The sequence below is a fragment of the Erpetoichthys calabaricus genome, chromosome 16, assembly GCF_900747795.2.
Source record: "Erpetoichthys calabaricus chromosome 16, fErpCal1.3, whole genome shotgun sequence".
Classification (NCBI taxonomy): domain Eukaryota; kingdom Metazoa; phylum Chordata; class Cladistia; order Polypteriformes; family Polypteridae; genus Erpetoichthys; species Erpetoichthys calabaricus.
In genome coordinates, this window is record NC_041409.2 from 76,555,146 (window position 1) to 76,575,561 (window position 20,416).

The 20,416-nt window shown below is 40.6% G+C and overlaps 1 protein-coding gene across 1 annotated transcript; it reads left to right on the forward strand.

The window, feature by feature from the left end:
- Window positions 1-14: 14 nt before the first annotated feature.
- Window positions 15-19,175, forward strand: cinp (cyclin-dependent kinase 2 interacting protein). The gene is made up of 5 exons (XM_028821499.2): window positions 15-219; window positions 10,195-10,369; window positions 14,007-14,139; window positions 14,246-14,375; window positions 16,755-19,175. Exons 1-5 carry the CDS (start codon window positions 213-215, stop codon window positions 16,955-16,957), a joined length of 648 nt encoding a protein of 215 aa, XP_028677332.1. The 5' UTR covers window positions 15-212; the 3' UTR covers window positions 16,958-19,175.
- Window positions 19,176-20,416: the final 1,241 nt, after the last annotated feature.

A 20,416-nucleotide genomic window follows, 5' to 3' on the forward strand; every position in this document is an offset into this window, starting at 1 on the left:
GGAAATGGCGTCACAGGCGCGACTGTTCACTTCCGCCTCTTCGTACAAGTGTGTGTGTGTGTGTGAAAACAATGCTTCACTTCAATACATATGTTTATCATGTAAGAAAGACAGTTTGATGTTTTATACTTGAAACTGAAGATAACCTTTTTTCAGACCAGACTTCCTACACTTAAATCTGTATCTCACCGAGGAAATATCTGAAATCCCGAATGGACGGTAAGGACTCCTATTGTATCCTGAACTAAAACTTTCGTCTCCAAATGATTGCAATGTATACTGGTGCGCTTACGTAGTAATTAAAAATACTGAGTAAGTAAAATGAGAAATCAACATGCACACAAAACAAGATGCTGTCACATAAGCAAGAAATACCATAAATATGGTGTTCAGTCCAGAATCGTACGACTGTATCGCTAAACTGTAGCTCATTCTGTAAATAAATCGATGACAGTTTCATTTGCATAAAACATGTTTGAAAACTGGTCCGTCATTTGTGACAAAACATCTTCTGGACCCCAGATACCAAGAAGAGAAAGAATTTGGTAGAAGCTGATCCGTCATTTGTGACAAAACATCTTCTGGAGCACAGATAATAAGAAGAGAAAGAATTTGATTGAAGGCATAGCAACGGCAAAACAAAATAATTACCAGAGTTACAATATATATATATAATAATAATATATATATATATATATATATATATATATATATATATATGAGAGAGAGAGAGACAGAGACAGAGAGCACGTGCCGCCGTTTTTACTTCCTTAAAATTGATGTCCAAAACACCTCGAGTTGTTTTGAATGATTGCCAAAGCAACATTTCATTAAATTATTTTATCTAGTCATCTATATATTTTCTAAATCCGCTTTATACTGAGCAGGGCAGGAGATAGAACATTTACAGGAGGCTGAAGAATACTGGTTAGATACACAGTCGTCTGACTCCGTTTGTTCCAGGGGTCCTGAAGTTTGATGCTGGAAGGCTTCTCTACTTGCAGGTTTTGTTTAAACACATTTTAAACTTCGAATCCAGTCATTGCTCAGGAAACATATTTTTGCTTCATTTTCGGTAACATGCTTGTTATGATTCCCAGCCTTTAATTGCTTCTTTTATTCATAAATAACTGTTCAATGTTTTTAATTGCTTCTTGGTTAACGATGTGCCATTCAACAGTGAGATGCAAATGACAAAATAACTAGGAGCTCATCATCTAAATTGATCCTATTGAAACCAGTGTGTGTTCATCTTGAGTTATCTATTTTAACTCTTTGAGGGCTGAATAATTTTTCCAAAAACACCTAATTTTTCTGAAAAGTACACAACGCATAAATCAACCTAAAATGACATGCTGTGGCTGCTGTTGGCGCCTGCTCGGCATCTCTGGCAGCAGTGGCTGTGCAGGGGCAGCTTGTTGGTCAGCAGGAATGCACGGCGAGCCAGCTACCTCTCCATCTTCGCACAGCAGGTGAGCGACAGTGGCAGTCGCAGTGTGGTGTAATATGCTTTGTACCTCTTGTCATCATAAGTGGTGGTCCTCCTAGGCGAATGCTGCTGTAAGCGTATCAGCTACACAAACATGTTCAGCACCACGATCAGCTGGGGACTGATAGGCTGATGCTGGTACCTCACTTTAGTTATCGATATCCATCTCCAGATCACTTGCATCAAACTCAGAGTCCGATTCAGCAATAATACATAAAACGTCCATGGAGTATTTTGCTTTGCACATTTGCTTTTGTCTCACCAGATGTCAATGCCATTTTAGAGGCTGTTTACTCTTCACTACTCATGCATACGCAGGGAATCGAGGTCAAAACAACAAAGCCAAGTAACTTTCCTTCAAGCAAAGAGAGTCGAACTAAAAAGTAAGGGCAAGTTTTGTCGCAGTTTACAGCCGATTACCGTCCTCTACCCATGAATTTTGACAAAAGTCAACATCAGCCCTGAAAGAGTTAATAAGATATTTGAAAAGAACTAGAAGGGAAGAAAGTAAAGGACTGATAATTACTAATCTGCCTAAATCATTTTGATTATTTTCTGGGGAAAGAATAAACTGCAACATAAGAATTTTCTGAATGAAAACTACCAAATAAAATAACAAATTCCATTATCAGCAAGAACTGTGCCCATATTTATTAATCGTCTCGGAGTGGGAAAATGGTCCTAACTGGCTCAAAAATCTCGAGAGTGATGCAATTTTGGGCCTATTCAGGAGTAGTAGCAAAAACATTTTATCAATTTTCCTAATTTAGGAAGCTTCTCCCAACTTAAGCAGGATTTAGGAGAGCTCACAAGCTGCTTCTAACTTGCTATGAACTGCCAGAAAATGGCATTCAGTCAGAGACTGGCATGCACATCCCGCGAAAGGCTGACCATTTTGGAAATGTCGGATAACGGTGAACTTGTAAAAAGAAGTTGATTTGACAAAGATGGACTAATATTCATCACAAATTTTGTAAGTTAGGTGATGACTCCATCTACACCAAAGAATCCATGTACTGTCAGACAAAATGAAAATGTTGTTAGTGTTACATGTAAAATGCAGCTTTGCAATAGTGATGATTTGGGTATGTCAAAACAAAGCATTTCTCAAATTTTGCACTAAACTTTTAATACCTTTACACTGCGTGAGGTAATGCACAGATTTATACATTTCCCTACCATGCTATGTTATGTAATGTTAAAGCAAGTTGCATGCATGCAAATTGGCACACACCTTAAGAATATTGCCCCAAGTGTGGAAGAAGATACATATGTGAATCTCAAATGAAAATCACAGTATCAATGCACAGGTGCTCATGGATACGAACTGTATTGTAGTAGCCAGCATATTACCTAGATAGATGGGGCTGGATGGGTGATTGACAGGAAATATCACACAGGTACACTGATAGTAGGACACTTCATAACTGCTCCTCATGTCTTACTTGGAGGTAGGACAAATTTTTATCCTAGTGTGACTTTTAGTTCATTTCCTAGGAGTAGTTCTGAGATGCTTGATAAATATGCGTCCTGGATTCAAATTAAGAAATTATGTTGTAACAAAAATCTGATGCCAATGCAGCTTTCCAAAGCTGAACCTGAAGGTTTCTTCCTTTTTTTTTATTGATTTTTATTGTAATCCTTCCATACAAATAGATCAATTTTTCCAAAAAAATAGGATTGAAAATGAATCAACCCCCACCCCTGTAAACCTGAAGGTTTCTGAAAAAAAAATCTTGATGCCAAAAAGAGACTCTGCTCTGTTGGGCCCTTGAGCAAGGCCCTTAACCTGCAATTGCTGAGCACTTTGAGTAGTGAGAAAAGTGCTATATAAATGCAAAAAAATAGGGTGGCACAGTGGCGCAATGGGTAGCGCTGCTGCCTCGCAGTTGGGAGATCTGGGGACCTGGGTTCGCTTCCCGGGTCCTCCGTGCGTGGAGTTTGCATGTTCTCCCCGTGTCTGCGTGGGTTTCCTCCCACAGTCCAAAGACATGCAGGTTAGGTGGATTGGCGATTCTAAATTGGCCCTAGTGTGTGCTTGGTGTGTGGGTGTGTTTGTGTGTGTCCTGCGGTGGGTTGGCACCCTGCCCGTTATTGGTTCCTGCCTTGTGCCCTGTGTTGGCTGGGATTGGCTCCAGCAGACCCCCGTGACCCTGTGTTCGGATTCAGCGGGTTGGAAAATGGATGGATGGATGATCAAAGGTTATTTCTTTTCTACTCTAGAGCTGCCCCATGGGAAAGTTCCCAGGTTAAGGAACATTTGCCAATCCTAACTGCGTTTATTTTGTGGACCTGTAAAAAAATATGACTGCATATTCTCGTGATATCTTGTGGAAGGTTCTACAAGATTAGAATTGTGTCTTGGCCCTTCTCCTTTTCACAAGTATCATGAATAAGATATAATAGTGAGCTGAGTTTTGGTGGTAGTAGTTGTATATCCAGTGTACAGAATACACTGAAATTCCTACTTGCATGTCTGATGGGTATCCCATTTGAGAACCTAAGGGTTGCATCTCTGCTGTTTCCAGATGACATGCTCCTCTTCATCAGAGTCTGATCTCCAGTGTGTGTGTGCTGTAACAGTTAGCAGCTTGATTGCAGTGCAGTTGAGATGTGAATTAGCACCTCCAAATTTGAGATTATGGTCTTCTCCCAGAAAAAAACGGCTTTTGTTCCTGCATTTAAGGAGTGAGCAGCTGACCCCAAGTAGAGGAGTTCAAGTACCTCAGGATCGTATTCACAAGTTAGGGGGGATGTGGTTGTGAGATTGACAAACAAATCGGTGCAGGTGAAGCAGTTCTACACATATTGTTCTGGACTGTGTTGGAGAAGTAAGAGGTACATTTGCAGACGAAGCTGTCGGTTTACCCGTGAGTCTCTCATTTAACGGTTCAGTTGTGTGCAAGTGCATGGGAGAAAACTAAGCCTGACATTGCACACACGATTGGATCACTTGTAGCTCCCTACAAGAGGGATTCTCCTGTTGTTGCCTGCGATAAAAGCTACTTTGCCTCTTTGTAACTTGAAGGTCAATGGTTTGTGTCTCAGGACCTTTACTTTGTTGTTATTACTACAGACAAACATCTGCAATTGTTATCACAAGCTCTGTGTAATGACTAAAAGATTGAAATTGCAAGTACAAGAAGCCAAAAGGATGTTCTGCGTAATTGTTGGTCATACTGTTTATGACAGGGTGAGGAGTTCAGCAATATTGGTCGACTTTGGAGTAGAACCTTTCTTTTTCCAGATTGAGAGGAATCAGTTGATGTAGTTTGGGCGTATAGTTAGGATGCCCCCTGGATGCTACCATCAAGAGGTATACAAGGAACGACCCACTGAAAAACACTGTATCTCTTGACTGTCCTAGGAACCACAAGATGTTCTGGAGGAAGTTACTGGGGATAATGAGGCCTGGTTAGCCCAATTGATTGTGTTGCTTCCTTGACCTTAACTAAGAAAAGCAGAATAGAAATAATAATAATGATGATGTAAATGTTGTTCTTATCTCTGTCATTCTGGCCATTTCTTTGCAACATAAAAACAAACTTTAAATAAGGAGTATAAAATTCGGACCCTGGAGGACCACAATGGCTGCATGCTTTCATTTAAGCCAATTTCTTAATTTGTAGATAGATAGATAGATACTTTATTAATCCCAAGGGGAAATTCACATACTCCAGCAGCAGCACACTGATACAAAAAAAAAAGAAAAAAAAACAATATTAAATTAAAGATTGATAATAATGCAGGTAAAAACAGTCAATAATTTTGTATGATGTCAATGTCCCCCCCCCCCCCCCCTTCCCCCGGGTGGAATTGAAGAGTCGCATAGTTTGGGGGAGGAACGGTCTCCTCAGTCTGTCAGTGGAGCAGGACATTGACAGCAGTCTGTCACTGAAGCTGCTCTTCTGTCTGGAGATGACACTGTTTAGTGGATGCAGTGGATTCTCCATAATTGATAGGAGCCTGCTTAGTGCCCGTCGCTCTGCCACAGATGTCAAACTGTCCAGCTCCATGCCTACAATAGAGCCTGCCTTCCTCACCAGTTTGTCCAGGCGTGAGGCGTCCGTCTTCTTAATGCTGCCTCCCCAGCACACCACCGCGTAGAAGAGGGCGCTCGCCACAACCGTCTGATAGAACATCTGCAGCATCTTATTGCAGATGTTGAAGGATGCCAGCCTTCTAAGGAAGTATAACCGGCTCTGTCCTTTCGTACACAGAGCATCAGTATTGGCAGTCCAGTCTAATTTATCATCCAGCTGCACTCCCAGGTATTTATTTGTATGCAATTACTCCAGTTAATCTATCATACTGTATTTCTTTCTTGGAGGGCCACCATCTTCACTTTTACTAGTTTCTTAAATAGAAGCCAGATTTTGCTGTTAATTAAATTCATTGCCTACTGCCTCTGCCTGCGCTTGGGAAAGCAGATCAAAACCTGGTTCTGCTTCAGTCTCACTACAAATCAAGAGTGATGGAGCTACTTACAACCACACGCTCATTCAGGAAGTTGTCCCCTGAGGCAGAGCAGGCTCTGAGAGACTGCTTTGGAACTACGGACTGAGATATCCTGCAGGGATCATGTAGTGAGAACATTGAGGAGGTTGTTGACTGCACTACTGACTACATCAACTTCTGTATGGACATTGTAGTTCCAGTAAAAACAGTACGCTGCTATGCTAACAACAAGCCATGGATTACAAGTGACATCAAGGGCCTTTTGAACCAGAAGAAAAGGGCTTTTAAAGGCGGTGATGAGCATGAGCTCAAGCGCGTACAGAAGGAAGTCCGAGTCCAGCTCAGGGTGGCGAAGGAGCAGCACAGGAGAAAGCTGGAGCAGAAGTTGCAGAATAACAGCATGAAGGAAGTGTGGGATGGGATGAAGATCATCACTGGCTGCAGTTCGAAGCGGGATGCCACCGTCGAGAGAGACGTGGAGTGAGCAAACGAGATGAACAACTTCATTAACAGGTTTGACCACCCTAACCCACTCTCACCTCGGAGTATTGCATCCTCCACCCATCCTTCTGCTGATACCAGCATAGGAGAGAGTTTCCCCCCCCACCCACAATTACAGCAGGCCAGGTAAGCAGAGAGCTGAAGATACTTTGGGCCAGCAAAGCAGTGGGTCCAGATGGAGTATCACCACAACTGTTGAAGGCCTGTGCATTGGAGCGGTGGAGTCCTTTTCAGTGCATCTTCAACCTGAGCCTGGAACAGGGGAGAGTCCCGAGGCTTTGGAAAACATCTTGCATCACCCCAGTCCCAAAGGTATCACGTCCTAGTGAGCTGAATGACTTCCGGCCTGTCGCTCTGACGTCACATGTGATGAAGACCATTGAGCGGCTGCTGCTTCACTACCTGAGGCCACAGGTCCGCCACGCCCTAGACCCTTCTGCAGTTCGATTACCAGGAGAAGGTGGGAGCAGAGGATGCCATTGTCTATATGCTACACCGATCCCTCTCCCACTTGGACAGAGGCAGTGGTGCAGTAAGAATGATGTTTCTGGACTTCTCTAGCGCCTTCAACACCATCCAACCTCTGCTCCTTAGGGACAAGCTGACAGAGATGGGAGTAGATTCATACCTGGTGGCATGGATTGTGGACTATCTTACAGAACCTCAGTATGTGCGTCTCAGGAACTGCAGGTCTGACATTGTGGTCAGTAACACAGGAGCACCGCAGGGAACTGTACTTTCTCAAGTCCTGTTCAGCCTATATACATCGGACTTCCAATACAACTCGGAGTCCTGCCACATGCAAACGTTCGCTGACGACACTGCTATCGTGGGCTGCATCTGGAATGGGCAGCAGGAGGAGGAGTATAGGAACCTAATCAAGGACTTTGTTAAATGGTGCGACTCAATCCACCTACAACTGAACACCAGCAAAACCAAGGAGCTGGTGGTGGATTTTAGGAGGCCCAGACCCCTCATGGACCCCGTGATCATCAGAGGTGACTGTGTGCAGAGGGTGCAGACCTATAAATACCTGGGAGTGCAGCTGGATGATAAATTGGACTGGACTGCCAATACTGATGCTCTGTGTAAGAAAGGACAGAGACGACTATACTTCCTTAGAAGGCTGGCGTCTTTCAACATCTGCAATAAGATGCTGCACATGTTCTATCAGACAGTTGTGGCGAGCGCCCTCTTCTACAAAGTGGTGTGCTGGGGAGGCAGCATAAAGAAGAGGGACGCCTTACACCTGGACAAACTGGTGAGGAAAGCAGGCTCTATTGTAGGCACGGAGCTGGACAGTTTAACATCTGTAGCAGAGTGATGGCCACTGAGCAGGCTCCTGTCAATCATGGAGAATCCACTGAACAGTATCATCTCGAGACAGAGGAGCAGCTTCAGCGACAGACTGCTGTCACCATCCTGCTCCACTGACAGACTGAGGAGATTGTTCCTCCCCCACACTATGTGACTGTTTAGTGCTACTGGGAGTGGGGGGGGGGGGTTTGGGGGGGGGGGCAGGGGCTATACGTTAACATTATACAAAGTTTTTGTCTGTTATACCTGCATTTTTATCAGTCTTTTAATTTATTTATTTTTTTTTAATCAATATGCTGCTGCTGGAGTATGTGAATTTCCCCCTGGGATTATCTATCTATCTATCTATCTATCTATCTATCTATCTATCTATCTATCTATCTATCTATCTATCTATCTATCTATCTATCTATCTATCTATCTAGGTTTTTACAGCTCTCCTTTTGCCACACCAAACATTTCCCAAACTGTTCATTTTCCTTTTTTCTAAAAGCAACATCCAAATATTTTATGGAGCTGAGCGCCTTCGCATTTCTTCATTTTTATTTAAACAGATGTTATGTGATGGTCACACATGTGAAAGTGGGATTAAGGTGTATGGCCATCTAGCAGTTGTTATTGGTTACAAACTATGAAGGTACAGGACCTGCCACTGCAGGTCTCCACGATCTGCGTTTGACACCCCTGCCTTAAAGAGTAGTGTGGTGTAAACCTTCCCTCCATTGCCAGAGACTACATAGATTAATGACAGAATGATAATGAATGTACAGCGATTGTTGTTTTCTTCTTGCCTGCATGAGTTTTCTCCCACATCTGTTAGGTGTACAGAGAAGGCCGACTGATTGCTGCTAATTGGACTGCTGTGACTGGCACCCTGCCCAGCGTTGATTAATGCATTATTATGTCAAATACTGCTGAGAAAAGCTCTAGGTTCTTGTGACACTGTAATCATTCCAGGAAACCGATAGATGGATTGTAAGCTATATATTTGCAAAAATAGACAACACATCAAGAACATATTAACTCAAAATCTACAAATCACCTGTGAGACTGAACTTGTAGATTTCTGTCAGTCTTTGTCACCTGTAATGCAGTTACAGTCTGTCATGAGAAGAACAACCTGTTAAATCCTTGATCCTGTTTGAATATACAGGTGAAACTCAGTCTTATGAATTGGAGACTTTCTAGAAACATACTTTTAATCTGATGAAATATATGAACAAATAAATACAAACTGAATTGGGCTAAATGTTGAAGCGTAAACAAGTATTTAGTATAGTAGGTAGAAGGAACTCGGGACAAACTCCCACTTCAGGTTGTTTGAAAGTTGACTCACCAGTTATTTAATAACCAGATAGATACGATGAATGAACAAATAAGCATTTATCTTTTCAAAACCTGATGGAAGGAATGGCCTCTTATTTTTAAACTGAACTGAGGTGTACGCAGCGTATTTAGGTGTGATCAGGATCACAACAGGTACCCTTTTACCTTAAGCCTACATTATGTAAAAGTTATACCATTTGTGCCTTATTTTTGTTGTACACTACAAGATTAATAACAACTTTATTATGAATCTGTGTGCATACGCAGTACATATTTATGTCTAGTCTGTACAGAACATCTTAATGATGATATACCTAGTGAAAACTTGGTATTTGAAAACTCATAAAAACTTTCTGCTATTCTTTGTAATTTATTGTGTAGAATAAGCTTTGTTCAAATTTTTTGAGGGTTATCTCACTAGGAAGAGACAATTAGATATTGATGTATGCCAACAAAGAAAAATGACTTTACATTTTTTTTAAATACTGCTAAGGAATTGGTGCTATCTGTAATAGAATACAAAGTAACAAAAATAAATATGCACCTAGAAGTAGTGGTCTGACTGGCATGGGATATCTGATGATCAGCTATGCAGATGTCTGTCTTGCATGCCTTTAAGGACTACATGTTGGGTTTAAAATAAAAAAAAAGTAAAAAGAGAAGATGTCCAGAGAATGTCAGAAGGTGGTGTTTTAGAGAAGCCTATGCTGAGCAGTCATACCTGCGGACTAGTAATGTATGAAAAGCATTAAAATAACCAGGAGGATTACAAAGGGTTAAGCAGCAAATTTTGAAAATAACTACACAAAGGGGTAAGCAATAGCTATTGGAGATTAGCATTTACTGTGTTTAAAAGTACATTATTTATAAAAAATCTAACTGTTGCCAAACAGCCTTTTTAATTAGACTTATATAGCACATTAACCCAGAGCAAACAAGTTACTTTCAAAATACTCTGATTTATGCACAGTTAATTCAGTAATTGACAGGTTATGTACAAATGAGTATTGACATGTAAACACAGTTGTTTTCCTAATAGTTATTTATGCATTTAAAGAAAGTTGTATTTAATATCTACAGGTATATCTTTTTTAATCCCGCAGTGCAGAGTTCAGGGGCATCATCTTACAGTAATAGAAAGCCCATTCTAAACAACAGTGCAAGGAAAATCAAGGATAATGCTGCAGACTGGCACAATTTCATTCTGAAGTGGGATAAATTAAATGATGAGGGCTTCAAAGCTGCAAACAAAGCAGTAAACAGCAAAATCAGCAAAGAGTAAGTATTGGTGTTAAATTAAAAAGTTTTCAATATTGTCAGATTTTACATCTCTCTGTCCTTTCTTCTTTTATTTGGGTCGAATTAAATTGTATAAATTGAAAGGACATGTCTGAATTGCATGTATTTTTGTATTTCATTGTTATAATATACATAAGCACTGTGTTTACTAGGGTAGGTGGTTGGTTACTTACCACATCTAAACTGCTCGGTTTGGAAGAATAAAGTACATTTGAATAATACTACCTGTACATCTTGTGACCACTAGAGGGTACTCTGCAAACCTTTAAATGGGGCGCTGTTTGTCTATGAAGGTTTTCACTCATTTAGATTAGGCGGAGGGCCGCAGGCTTCTATTCTAACCATTTTCTTAATTAGTGACCAGTTTATTCTGCTAATTAACTTCTTTTGTCTTATTTGTAATTGACTTGCTATTTAAGATGCAGACCCCTTTTTTTCTTTCTTAATTAGCAGTCAAACAATAATGATACACAAAGCTAACCTGTGTCCATCATACAATATCTGAAAATAAAGAATGATGAATGTCTCAGTAATATTGAACTGCTCAGTTCCATAAAAAGTTTGATGATTCTCTTAGAAAAAAGAAAATCAACAGTTTTGGAAATGTCTGTTGGGGCAGAATGACATCACCAGCAAGATATGGAAGTAAATAAAGGGTTTAATTAACAACAGGAATTGTCTTCTAATTAAGAAACTGGTTGGAGTTAGCTGGTCATCTGTTGGCTCACTTCACATTTCATTTTTGTTTGGCTGCCATTTAAGGCAAAAAACGGCAATTAAAATGAAGGGAATAGTCAATTAACAGCAGAAATTGGCCCCCTGATGAAGAAAATGGCAGGAAGGAAAACAGCCACTGTGGCCCACCAGGGCTGGAGTTGGACACCCCTGATTTAGATCAAGGTTTGTTTATCAGTAGTAAGTCCAAGTAACTGGACTTGCTGTGTATTCTTGAGGACGTTATCCAAGCAGCTTCTTTACTTCAACTGAATGGTAGGGAATTTTCCTGGCATGTAAACTCTTATGGGTAATGTAGTTATTTTACACAATTTCACATATCTAGTCATGTAATCCACTTAACACATTCATCTAGAGGTTCTTGACACCAAGATGAAACTGAAGAAGACAGACAGATGAATGGTGAAACATCACCAATAATACACAGCAAGTCGACTTGCTTTTGACAACTAACAGATGGGACACCAGTTATGTGGTACACATGTTACTGTGCTGGATATGTTTAATTAAGGCTTCCAGGGTCATAATTTAGAAATCGTCAGGTAGAGAGAACGAGGGATACACATGCTAACTCAGGTTAAGTCAACTTAAAATGAAAAGATGCCCATAGAGTGGAAGCACTGCTGTTTAACACAAGGAAAAGAAAGTTATACCTGAGTGCAGTAATTATGGACATATTAGGCTACTACCTTGTACCATTCAGATATGAGAAAGGATAATTAAAAAACAATTTCAGGAAATAGAGCATGTTTGAAAATTCGGTTTATTTTCAGACTGGGAAGGGGATTCACATGCATGCAATATTTTCTTTGCATACCTGTTTTGTCTTGGTAGAGTAATATTTTACTCTACTTTCCCCTTTTGTATTATTAATATGTAGCCTTTGTCAGAATGCCTCAAATCTCACAGACGTACCACTGTTTATAAGGTATTATAGTATATAACTTCTCCCGACCTTCCCTTCTACATTTATAACTTCAGGCAATTAGGTGTAGTAAAAGACAAGCAGGAGTTAAGTTACAATTTTAACAGTGTATTCTTGATAATATTCATAAATAATAACAATATGCAAAGTACATTTGAATATTGGCAACCATGCAACCTGATAAAATGTTGATGTGTAGTTTCAGGTGGCACACAGACTTGTTAGTTACTTAAAATGTCTCTAGTTAAGGCATCATTTTGTGGTCGGCTTTCTTCAGAACAGGCCGCATTGCCTGTCTCAATATGGCTGCCGAGCTGTGCTCTTCATTGTGTTGCCCTTTTCAGTTCATGGTGTGAGATGGTCATTCATCAGTTTGGTAAGAGAGAGAGAGAGAGAGAGAGCTGTGTAAAGCAAGCAAATTTATAGGTTTTCTGTCCAACCCCTACAGCCAATAGGGTGTCATGGTACTTAAAGGCTTCTGATACAAGCCAGTTCCAAACAGCCATACTTCAGACTAATGGGGGAACAGAAAACATCTTCTGCCACCCCCACAAAAACATTTGTTGAGCTAAAGTTTGCCAGTTAGGCAGCCTGGCTTTCCTCTGGGGGTTGACTGAGAATCCTGCAGAGAAACACTTACCAAACTTGTTTGAGGCACTTCCCTCCAACCCTATCATGAAATTCACTTTCCTGACTTAGTCCTGGGGGTTTGGGGTAAACATGAATGCTTCTCACTAATGTAACACTAATATTACATTTCTTTGTCTAAGTTACAAATAAAGACATACAAAATATTTATCAACTTGTATGCAAAATTCCACATGACAACAATACCTTAATAAAGAATTTCAAAGAATTAGTGAAATATCTAGAGATGGCTTTAAATAGAGCTTGAGAAAGTCTACTTTCTCAAGAGGTTGTGGACACTTTCTTTAGTTGCGGATCTGAAAGATAGGCTTCCTAGCCTGGAGAATGATATCTTGCATTAGAGAAGCAAGCTCTTATAAAAACTTTTATCATCATGGGATAAGAGAGTTAAGGTGTGTTAAGACACTTGACATTCAGCGGCTCCCGCATTGTTCTGTCTTAAGTTTGTAACAAAAAGGGTGTGTTTTCTTTGTAACAAACCATCCCTTGAATGTGAAAGTGAAGCTTTATATGCCATATGCATCACAAAACACCTAGGCAGATGAGAGAAACTCTTTAAACAATTGTCTGTGTGGTTTTACTGTCCTGTTTGGGTCCAACAGCAAAACCTAGAGGCATAACCAGAAAGTGGTCCTTGGAGAGCTGTCTTAGGGGGTGCTGGTCTTATTATACACTTTGTGTGAGTCTTGGGGCCTGGGCTTTGAGTTCCCATCCTGGAAGAGAGATGAACAAATGCTGAGGTATCTAGGTGTCCTGGTGTACTCCAAGAAAGTCTTTGGGCTGTCAGATATTCCAGTAGGAGTAGGTGTAGCCAACTATGACACAAGAAAAAAAGAAGGGACTCCTATATGAAAAGGGGTCAGGAGTCCGGGAGGTGACAACTGATAGTAGTGGTGAAGGAGGCCAAAAAGGCAGTTGGTCCAAAACAAACATGTAGGCTTCATAATCTAATCTCATGTGGTGCTTACTTTCTAAAGCAGTGTGACATAGGGGTTAAGGCTGTGGACTTTGGACATTCAAATCCTGCTACCAAGACTGTGTGATGATAAACAAGTCACTTCACTTGCCTGTGGTCCAACTGGAAAAGCAAAAGAAAGGTCACCAACTGTATCTCAAATGATGTAAGACACCTTGGAAAAAGGATTCTGCCAAATAAGTAAATAGAAAAAAAACAAACAAAGATGAAGCAAATACACAATGCAATCAGTAGTATCTCAAAATGTACAATGTCTTAAATGTACAAATATAAACAATGTCGATAATCCCTTGAATGACATTAGCAACCTTCTTTTCTTCTTTGTTTTCCAGTGCACAAACCATAGCGAATGTTGAGCTGGATTGTGATGGATCATCTGTCACTCAGAAGAGATCCAACGTTTCTGAAACCAACCAGGATTTGGAGGAATGTTGTACTCAGTTACTGGAGATCTTGGGAAAAATGGTAAAACCCAAAGATCGACCAGTATTGCTATTTTGAACAGTGTAACTGATTTCGAGATCTCAAGTACTTAAAAGTAACGTTTTTTTTTCTTTTGCTTTTTTTTCAGACTCGTATTGTGACAAAAATGGAAAAGCTTTCTTTAAGTATAAAAGCAATATGTGATTTGGAAAAATTTCAGCATGGAGAAACTGGAAGAAGCATTCCTCTGTTCAACACCTGGCTTACTAAACAGTTTGGTGTGTTTCATATTAAACATTTAAAAAACTGAACCTTATTTTAAGATGCACACCTTATTGTATTTTGCATTTTAAGCATACATACAGGGGCGGCACGGTGGCGCAGTGGGTAGCACTGCTGCCTCACAGTTAGGAGACCTGGGCTCGCTTCCCGGGTCCTCCCTGCGTGGAGTTTGCATGTTCTCCCCGTGTCTGCGTGGGTTTCCTCTCACAGTCCAAAGACATGCCGGTTAGGTGGATTGGCAATTCTACATTGGCCCTAGTGTGTGCTTGGTGTGTGGGTGTGTTTGTGTGTGTCCTGCGGTGGGTTGGCACCCTGCCCGGGATTGGTTCCTGCCTTGTGCCCTGTGTTGGCTGGGATTGGCTCCAGCAGACCCCCGTGACCCTGTGTTCGGATTCAGCGGGTTGGAAAATGGATGGATGGATGGAAGCATACATACAGAGCTCTGGTTAGATCTTCCTCTGTAGGTTTTAAATTCTGAGTTATATTTACTCTTAGACTATTGATTCCTGTTACTAATCTATTTCATAACTGAGACTTGAATCCACATTTTAAAACCCTTAACAAAATGCATACTTATGCGGAGCATAGTATTTAACCAACTTATTTATTTTAAATATGAAAAGAAAAAAAAACAATCAGGTGACCCTCCAGCAGGTGAGTGAACATTTTTGATTATTTTAGTAACAATATTACAGGGACAAGCAGAAAAGTTACTTTATTATTAAAATAGCCACGCAAGTTCTGTTCCATGCAAAAGATCTTAAAAGGACAGAATTTAAGTGTGACGCAGGATGAGGATGGCCCATCATTTGAACAGGCCTTCGTGTCACCCTCGTGACTGCACATGCTGCAAGTGAAATACAGTGTAGAGCTAACGAGAAACCTTTTTATGCTTTTTAGAAACTTCTGTAGGACACGACTTTAGGTCTTTTGCTACATCAACACAACTATGTTTCTGTTTAAAAACACAAACAGCCTCCATTTTCGCCTTTCATCCCCACTGCACTGTCCTTTTTAAACCCCAAAAACAGAAAGTTTTGAAAACAATGAGTTGCTTTCCATGGTGCTTTGTTGTGTTGCTTTAAGGCCCACATCACATTAGATGACTTTTTCAGCGATTTCTGGTTGTAGTCTTCATCTGCATAATCTTAGCCAGTTGGAGGCAGTCGCCTAATGTGACATACTTCATAAGTAAGACCAACTTGTCAGCGACTGGCTATGATAAAACCAAACCTCATTGATTTTGATGTTAGTCGGAGGGGTAGGCTGTGTGCAAGAGAGCTGACAGCCTCAGCTGTGTGATGTCTTAAAAGTTCACATTGTCATTTTGAAACATCGATGATTTAAGATACCATCACAGATTCGCACTCGTAAAGATGCTGATGGACTAGGAATAATTAGCTGCTGCATGTACCGCAGAAAACGTCTACAGTGGGAAATTGCACACGGGTGATTTAGCTTGGTGCGCTGTAGTTTTATTGTCTGACGTGTAGCACTATGTCATTACAATGATTCAAAGGTGATTCACTCCAAGTTCATTTAAAATGTCTAAAAATCACAAGGCCATATTGCCACAAAACTGTAAAATTAGATTTGCTTCATAAAATGGATTTGAGTAAATGTCTGCCAACAGGAAACTAGAAGTTACTAATTACTTTTACTCAGTCAAACTTGGCATTCTCCGTTCTCTTTCTACCATCTTCTGAACAAAAAATAGCAACTTGGCAGGTGTTATAGAAAAAAATGTACTTCACTGTTTCTTATCATGTGTGCAAACAACATGTCGCTAAAAGCACGTAACTCTGAATGTTGATTGGTATTGCAAGCTTAAAATGAAACCAAGCCCTCTACTCACAAATCATATTTTTTTGGATAAAGAATGTTGAACTAAGCCGTCATTGTTAGAAAAACTACTAACTCAGGTCGTCTGGTGATGACACCTCTGTATGGGATCAAATCTCAGTCCAGACTGTCTTCCTGTGTAGCCCTTGGCTGCTGCCCGTTCAAACTTCTGTCTCCCTCAATGTGTTTAAACAGCGGTTGGTGAATTTCCGTCTAACTATATGAGGATATTGTAACCCTGGAATTGTAATTGGCTTGTATTTTGTTCTGAGCTCTTCATGTGTGCCGATTGGTTTTGTAACCTTGTGCTGTCACACTTGTTTCTAAACAGACCCCCAGACTGATGTGTACTCAATTATGTTGAGCTCTTTTGGAAGTTGCTTTTGATAAAAGAGTCTGCTAAGCAAATAAATGTAAATGTAGCACTTACTTCAAGCAGAAAGACCTTGTGTGGAATTCATTTTCACTTCCTTTAATGATATGCAGTATGCAACTGTTATTTTTTTTTTAAATAAGGCTTATTGTCATTGCAGATGAGGTCTCATCTAAACTACTGGACACATACAGGCAAGAGCTCTCCTTGAAGAAAACCATCATTGAGGAAATAGCACACACGTCTGACCAAGACCTGATGATGACATACCTGTCTGCCTGGTTATATCAGCCTTATGTGGAAGAGGGTACCAAACTACTACTAGAAAGCATGTTGCTAGAGACTGGACACCGGACACTTTAGGAAGTGAAATAATGTCTGTTTCAACAGAAGGCCCATACAACAAGGACAACGGTTCTTATTGTTCACAGAAGGCACCAACAGCTAGAACCAAATGACTCTTTGGTGACAAAAGACGATGTCGGTAACAGTCACTGGCCAAAAGCAGCGCTCTGTTTGTACTCGATTGTATTTTCTGTAACTCTTTCCAATTTGTAATTCACCCTTGGAAACGCAGCACACAAATTGTTTGGACTGGAAAACTGAAGAGAAAATGAAGTTTTATTTCCTCTCATAGCCTTTGTGTCCAGGGCACCCAATATAGAGAAGACACACTTTTTGAAGACTAATGAACGTCCTTGCATGCAATAAGCCAACATCACCTTCATTTTATTACTGTTTTCAAATCAGACTACATTCCAAAAAGTGATGCACTGCAAATGTTAACAATGAGGTCTACATTGATTATTATTTCAACTCATCTTAGACAGGTGGCACAGCTAGTTCACCTTCATCAAAGGATACGCGTCTGAGAGTCCATCCACTTGCTATGTCTCTTTCATCCAAAAAGATGAAGCAACACAAACATTTTTAGTACTAAAATGCATAGCCTTTATCATTCCAGCAGCTCTCACACCACAAACATTAACTGCTTTTACAAATCTCATACCAAATGGCAAATAACAGAGACACATGCATTGCATGGTACCCTTCAAACGATAACACTGCAGTCTGTGTTGATTACTTAGACAGGTTGCACAGCAAGTAACTAAGACAGGTTGAAATCTAATAAAATGCTACGGTCTGTCTCAGAGTTACTATTGGGGCTAGAATCTTGATCTTAGTCTTAATTGAAAATGTATACAGTACCCTGATACGTCCTGGAAATTGAAGAAAAAAAACAAACTTTAGGCAGCAGCAGCCTCAGTGAAGTGACCTGTGGTCATATGTTTATTACAGCAAAATGAGTATGCCACCAAGTGACATAGTGGAGAGGAAAAGAACAGCAGGGACATCTGCTGATAACCAAGCAAATTGCAGAAGGTGATTACATGATGAAGACGACTGCAATAAAAAAGAAAGAAAAAGCAGCGATACCTGTCAACTGTCAAGCTCATCATAGAAGGCAATTGACGCACAATGAGAAGGAATATGCAAGAAAAACTCTGAGCCACATGGACTGTCGAGAAGTAATCCTGGATATGGAGCAACTGAGTAAACAGACGAACACAATGGCTTATAGGCAGTTATTACAAAATCTGCAGTAGTGCCCAGTTGTAACATAATCACGGCACTTTACAGCAGTCAAATTGCAATAAAGGCTCACTGGTGAGAATGAAGCTGCTTTTGTAAACCGTGCACATGTGACATTCCAATAATGCCCAAGTCCTATGTGATGCAAAGATGTGGCTGACAAACATGTCTCTATGGTCAGGGTCAACCTGTGATTCATTTATTTTGAAGCAAAGTAGCTTTGGCAGAAGTGATGGGGCTGTATGTGGTGGCTGGCTTGTTGGTTAGGTAACTGGTCTGTAAAATTCATTTAACAGCAATCACATCATTATATGTGCCAGGTGATTGCAGCTACCTGTTCAGATGATGGAACTTTCTGCCTTTCTCTGACACCCCACAGAACAAAACAGAGGCGCTGTAATGCCGTACATGACCTGCTCCTAGCTACGGCGCACAGCCAGCAAATGTCGAATGCAGGTGGGAGTTTGCTCTACCAGCCCATGACATTCTGCAGCACTGTGACTGCATATGTATGAGATTGATTAGCACGCTCCATACAAGGATGTTCCAGCGTGGCATGTTCACGTATGCATAATTACAAATTTACATATTTATTGCTGTTCTGCAATCACAAGATGATTGTGATCATTATAAATAGTAAATTGTGTAGAAATGAGCATAGGCCAAGTTTATATATATATATATATATATACACATACACAGTATATTTTTTATACTCATTTTCTTGTGTTTTTGCCACTTGTATATTTTTACACTGGATTTATAAATGCACAGTCCTTGTCGGGGTAGTCCTCAATAGAATCTGTGATCACTTCTTCACCTACCAGTGACTGCAGCAGTCTGGTTTTACACCTAAAAAGTCTACCAGCAACAGTTCTCATGGAGCACAAACACAAATATCGGCAGTGTTTCCTTGCAGCTTTTGTCGATTTTCATAAAGCTTTTGACACAATTGAGCTGGCCTGTGGGACATTCTTTACCTCCTCATATAAAGGAGTCGTCTGCATGAACTGTTCAAAACAAGATTTAAAAACTCATTTCTATTCACTTGCATTCCATGACCTTCAGTAATACTGATGGTTTCCTCTGATTATATAACATTACTTCTATTTATTATGCATCTTATTTTATGTTCATATATTTTATTTATATTTGTTTTTATGTAAATTATTTTTTCTTTTATTCTATTATTGTGAAGCACTTTGGCCACAGCATTACTATGTTGTTTTAAATGTGCTGTATAAATAAATTGACATCTTGAGCCTCGAGGTTGCTGGATATCACGGCCGGCCTGTACACTGGTACTGTGAGTGCCATGGAGAGTGGAAACAAAACCTCTGCTTTTTTTTTTTTTTTTTGTCCCCCAGTTCAGTTCTTCCATGGACTGGGTGGCATCTGTTGGCAAAGAAAGATTCACTGATCTTGACTTTGCTAATGCTGCTCTATTCGGGGCTCTCGAGAGGCCATGTGAGGAGTCTGAGCTTGCAAATGTCCTGATAAAAACCAAGATCCAGGCCTTTAATGACCATTAATATGGCCATCAGCAGTGTGTCTGTCTGCGGAGAGATTGTCGACCATGTTGAAAGATTTACTTATTGCAGCAGTGAAATTCATGTCTCGGGTGACTCTTTCTGTGAAATCAGTAGATAAATTTGGAGAGCATGAGGAGTCATGAGATCTCTGGAAAGGAGGGTGTGGCACACCCAACATCTGTGCAAAAGGACGAAGGTCCATGTCTTTAGAGTCCTGGTGCTTCCTGTCTTGCCATATGGTTCCAGTGACCAAAGACGAAGAATGGACTCCTTTGGTACTGTGGTTTTTTTTTGGAGAATCCTTGGGTATCGCTGGTTTGACTTTGTGTCGAATGAACAGTTTGCTCACGGAGTCCTGAATGAGGCACAGTACCTGCAGCATAAGACCGTGTCAGGTACGGCCATGTGGCATGATTCCCTGAGAGTAATCCTCATTGTTGAAGACCCAAGTGGCTGGACCAGGCCAAGGGGACACCTATTTAATACCCGGCTGCGGCAGATGGACGGTCATTTTCCGAGGATGGGACTGGACCTGTGGCCAACCAGGAGCCCAAGCTGTTGCATTGTGTGGTGGGTGTGGCAACACGCTGTACCAGTGCATGCTCCGCAACCTGACCTTTATAAATCCAAAAGTCATGCTATAAAGATACTTTTCCAGGTTGTATGAAGGGGAAGGAAAGTTAAGATAAGAAGTGCA

Bases quoted from the DNA above. Each gene is read 5' to 3' on its own strand.
- cinp (XM_028821499.2), top strand. The intron at 10,370-14,006 runs GTAAGTATTGGT...TTTGTTTTCCAG, and splicing joins AACAGCAAAATCAGCAAAGA to TGCACAAACCATAGCGAATG. The intron at 14,376-16,754 runs GTGTGTTTCATA...TTGTCATTGCAG, and splicing joins CTGGCTTACTAAACAGTTTG to ATGAGGTCTCATCTAAACTA.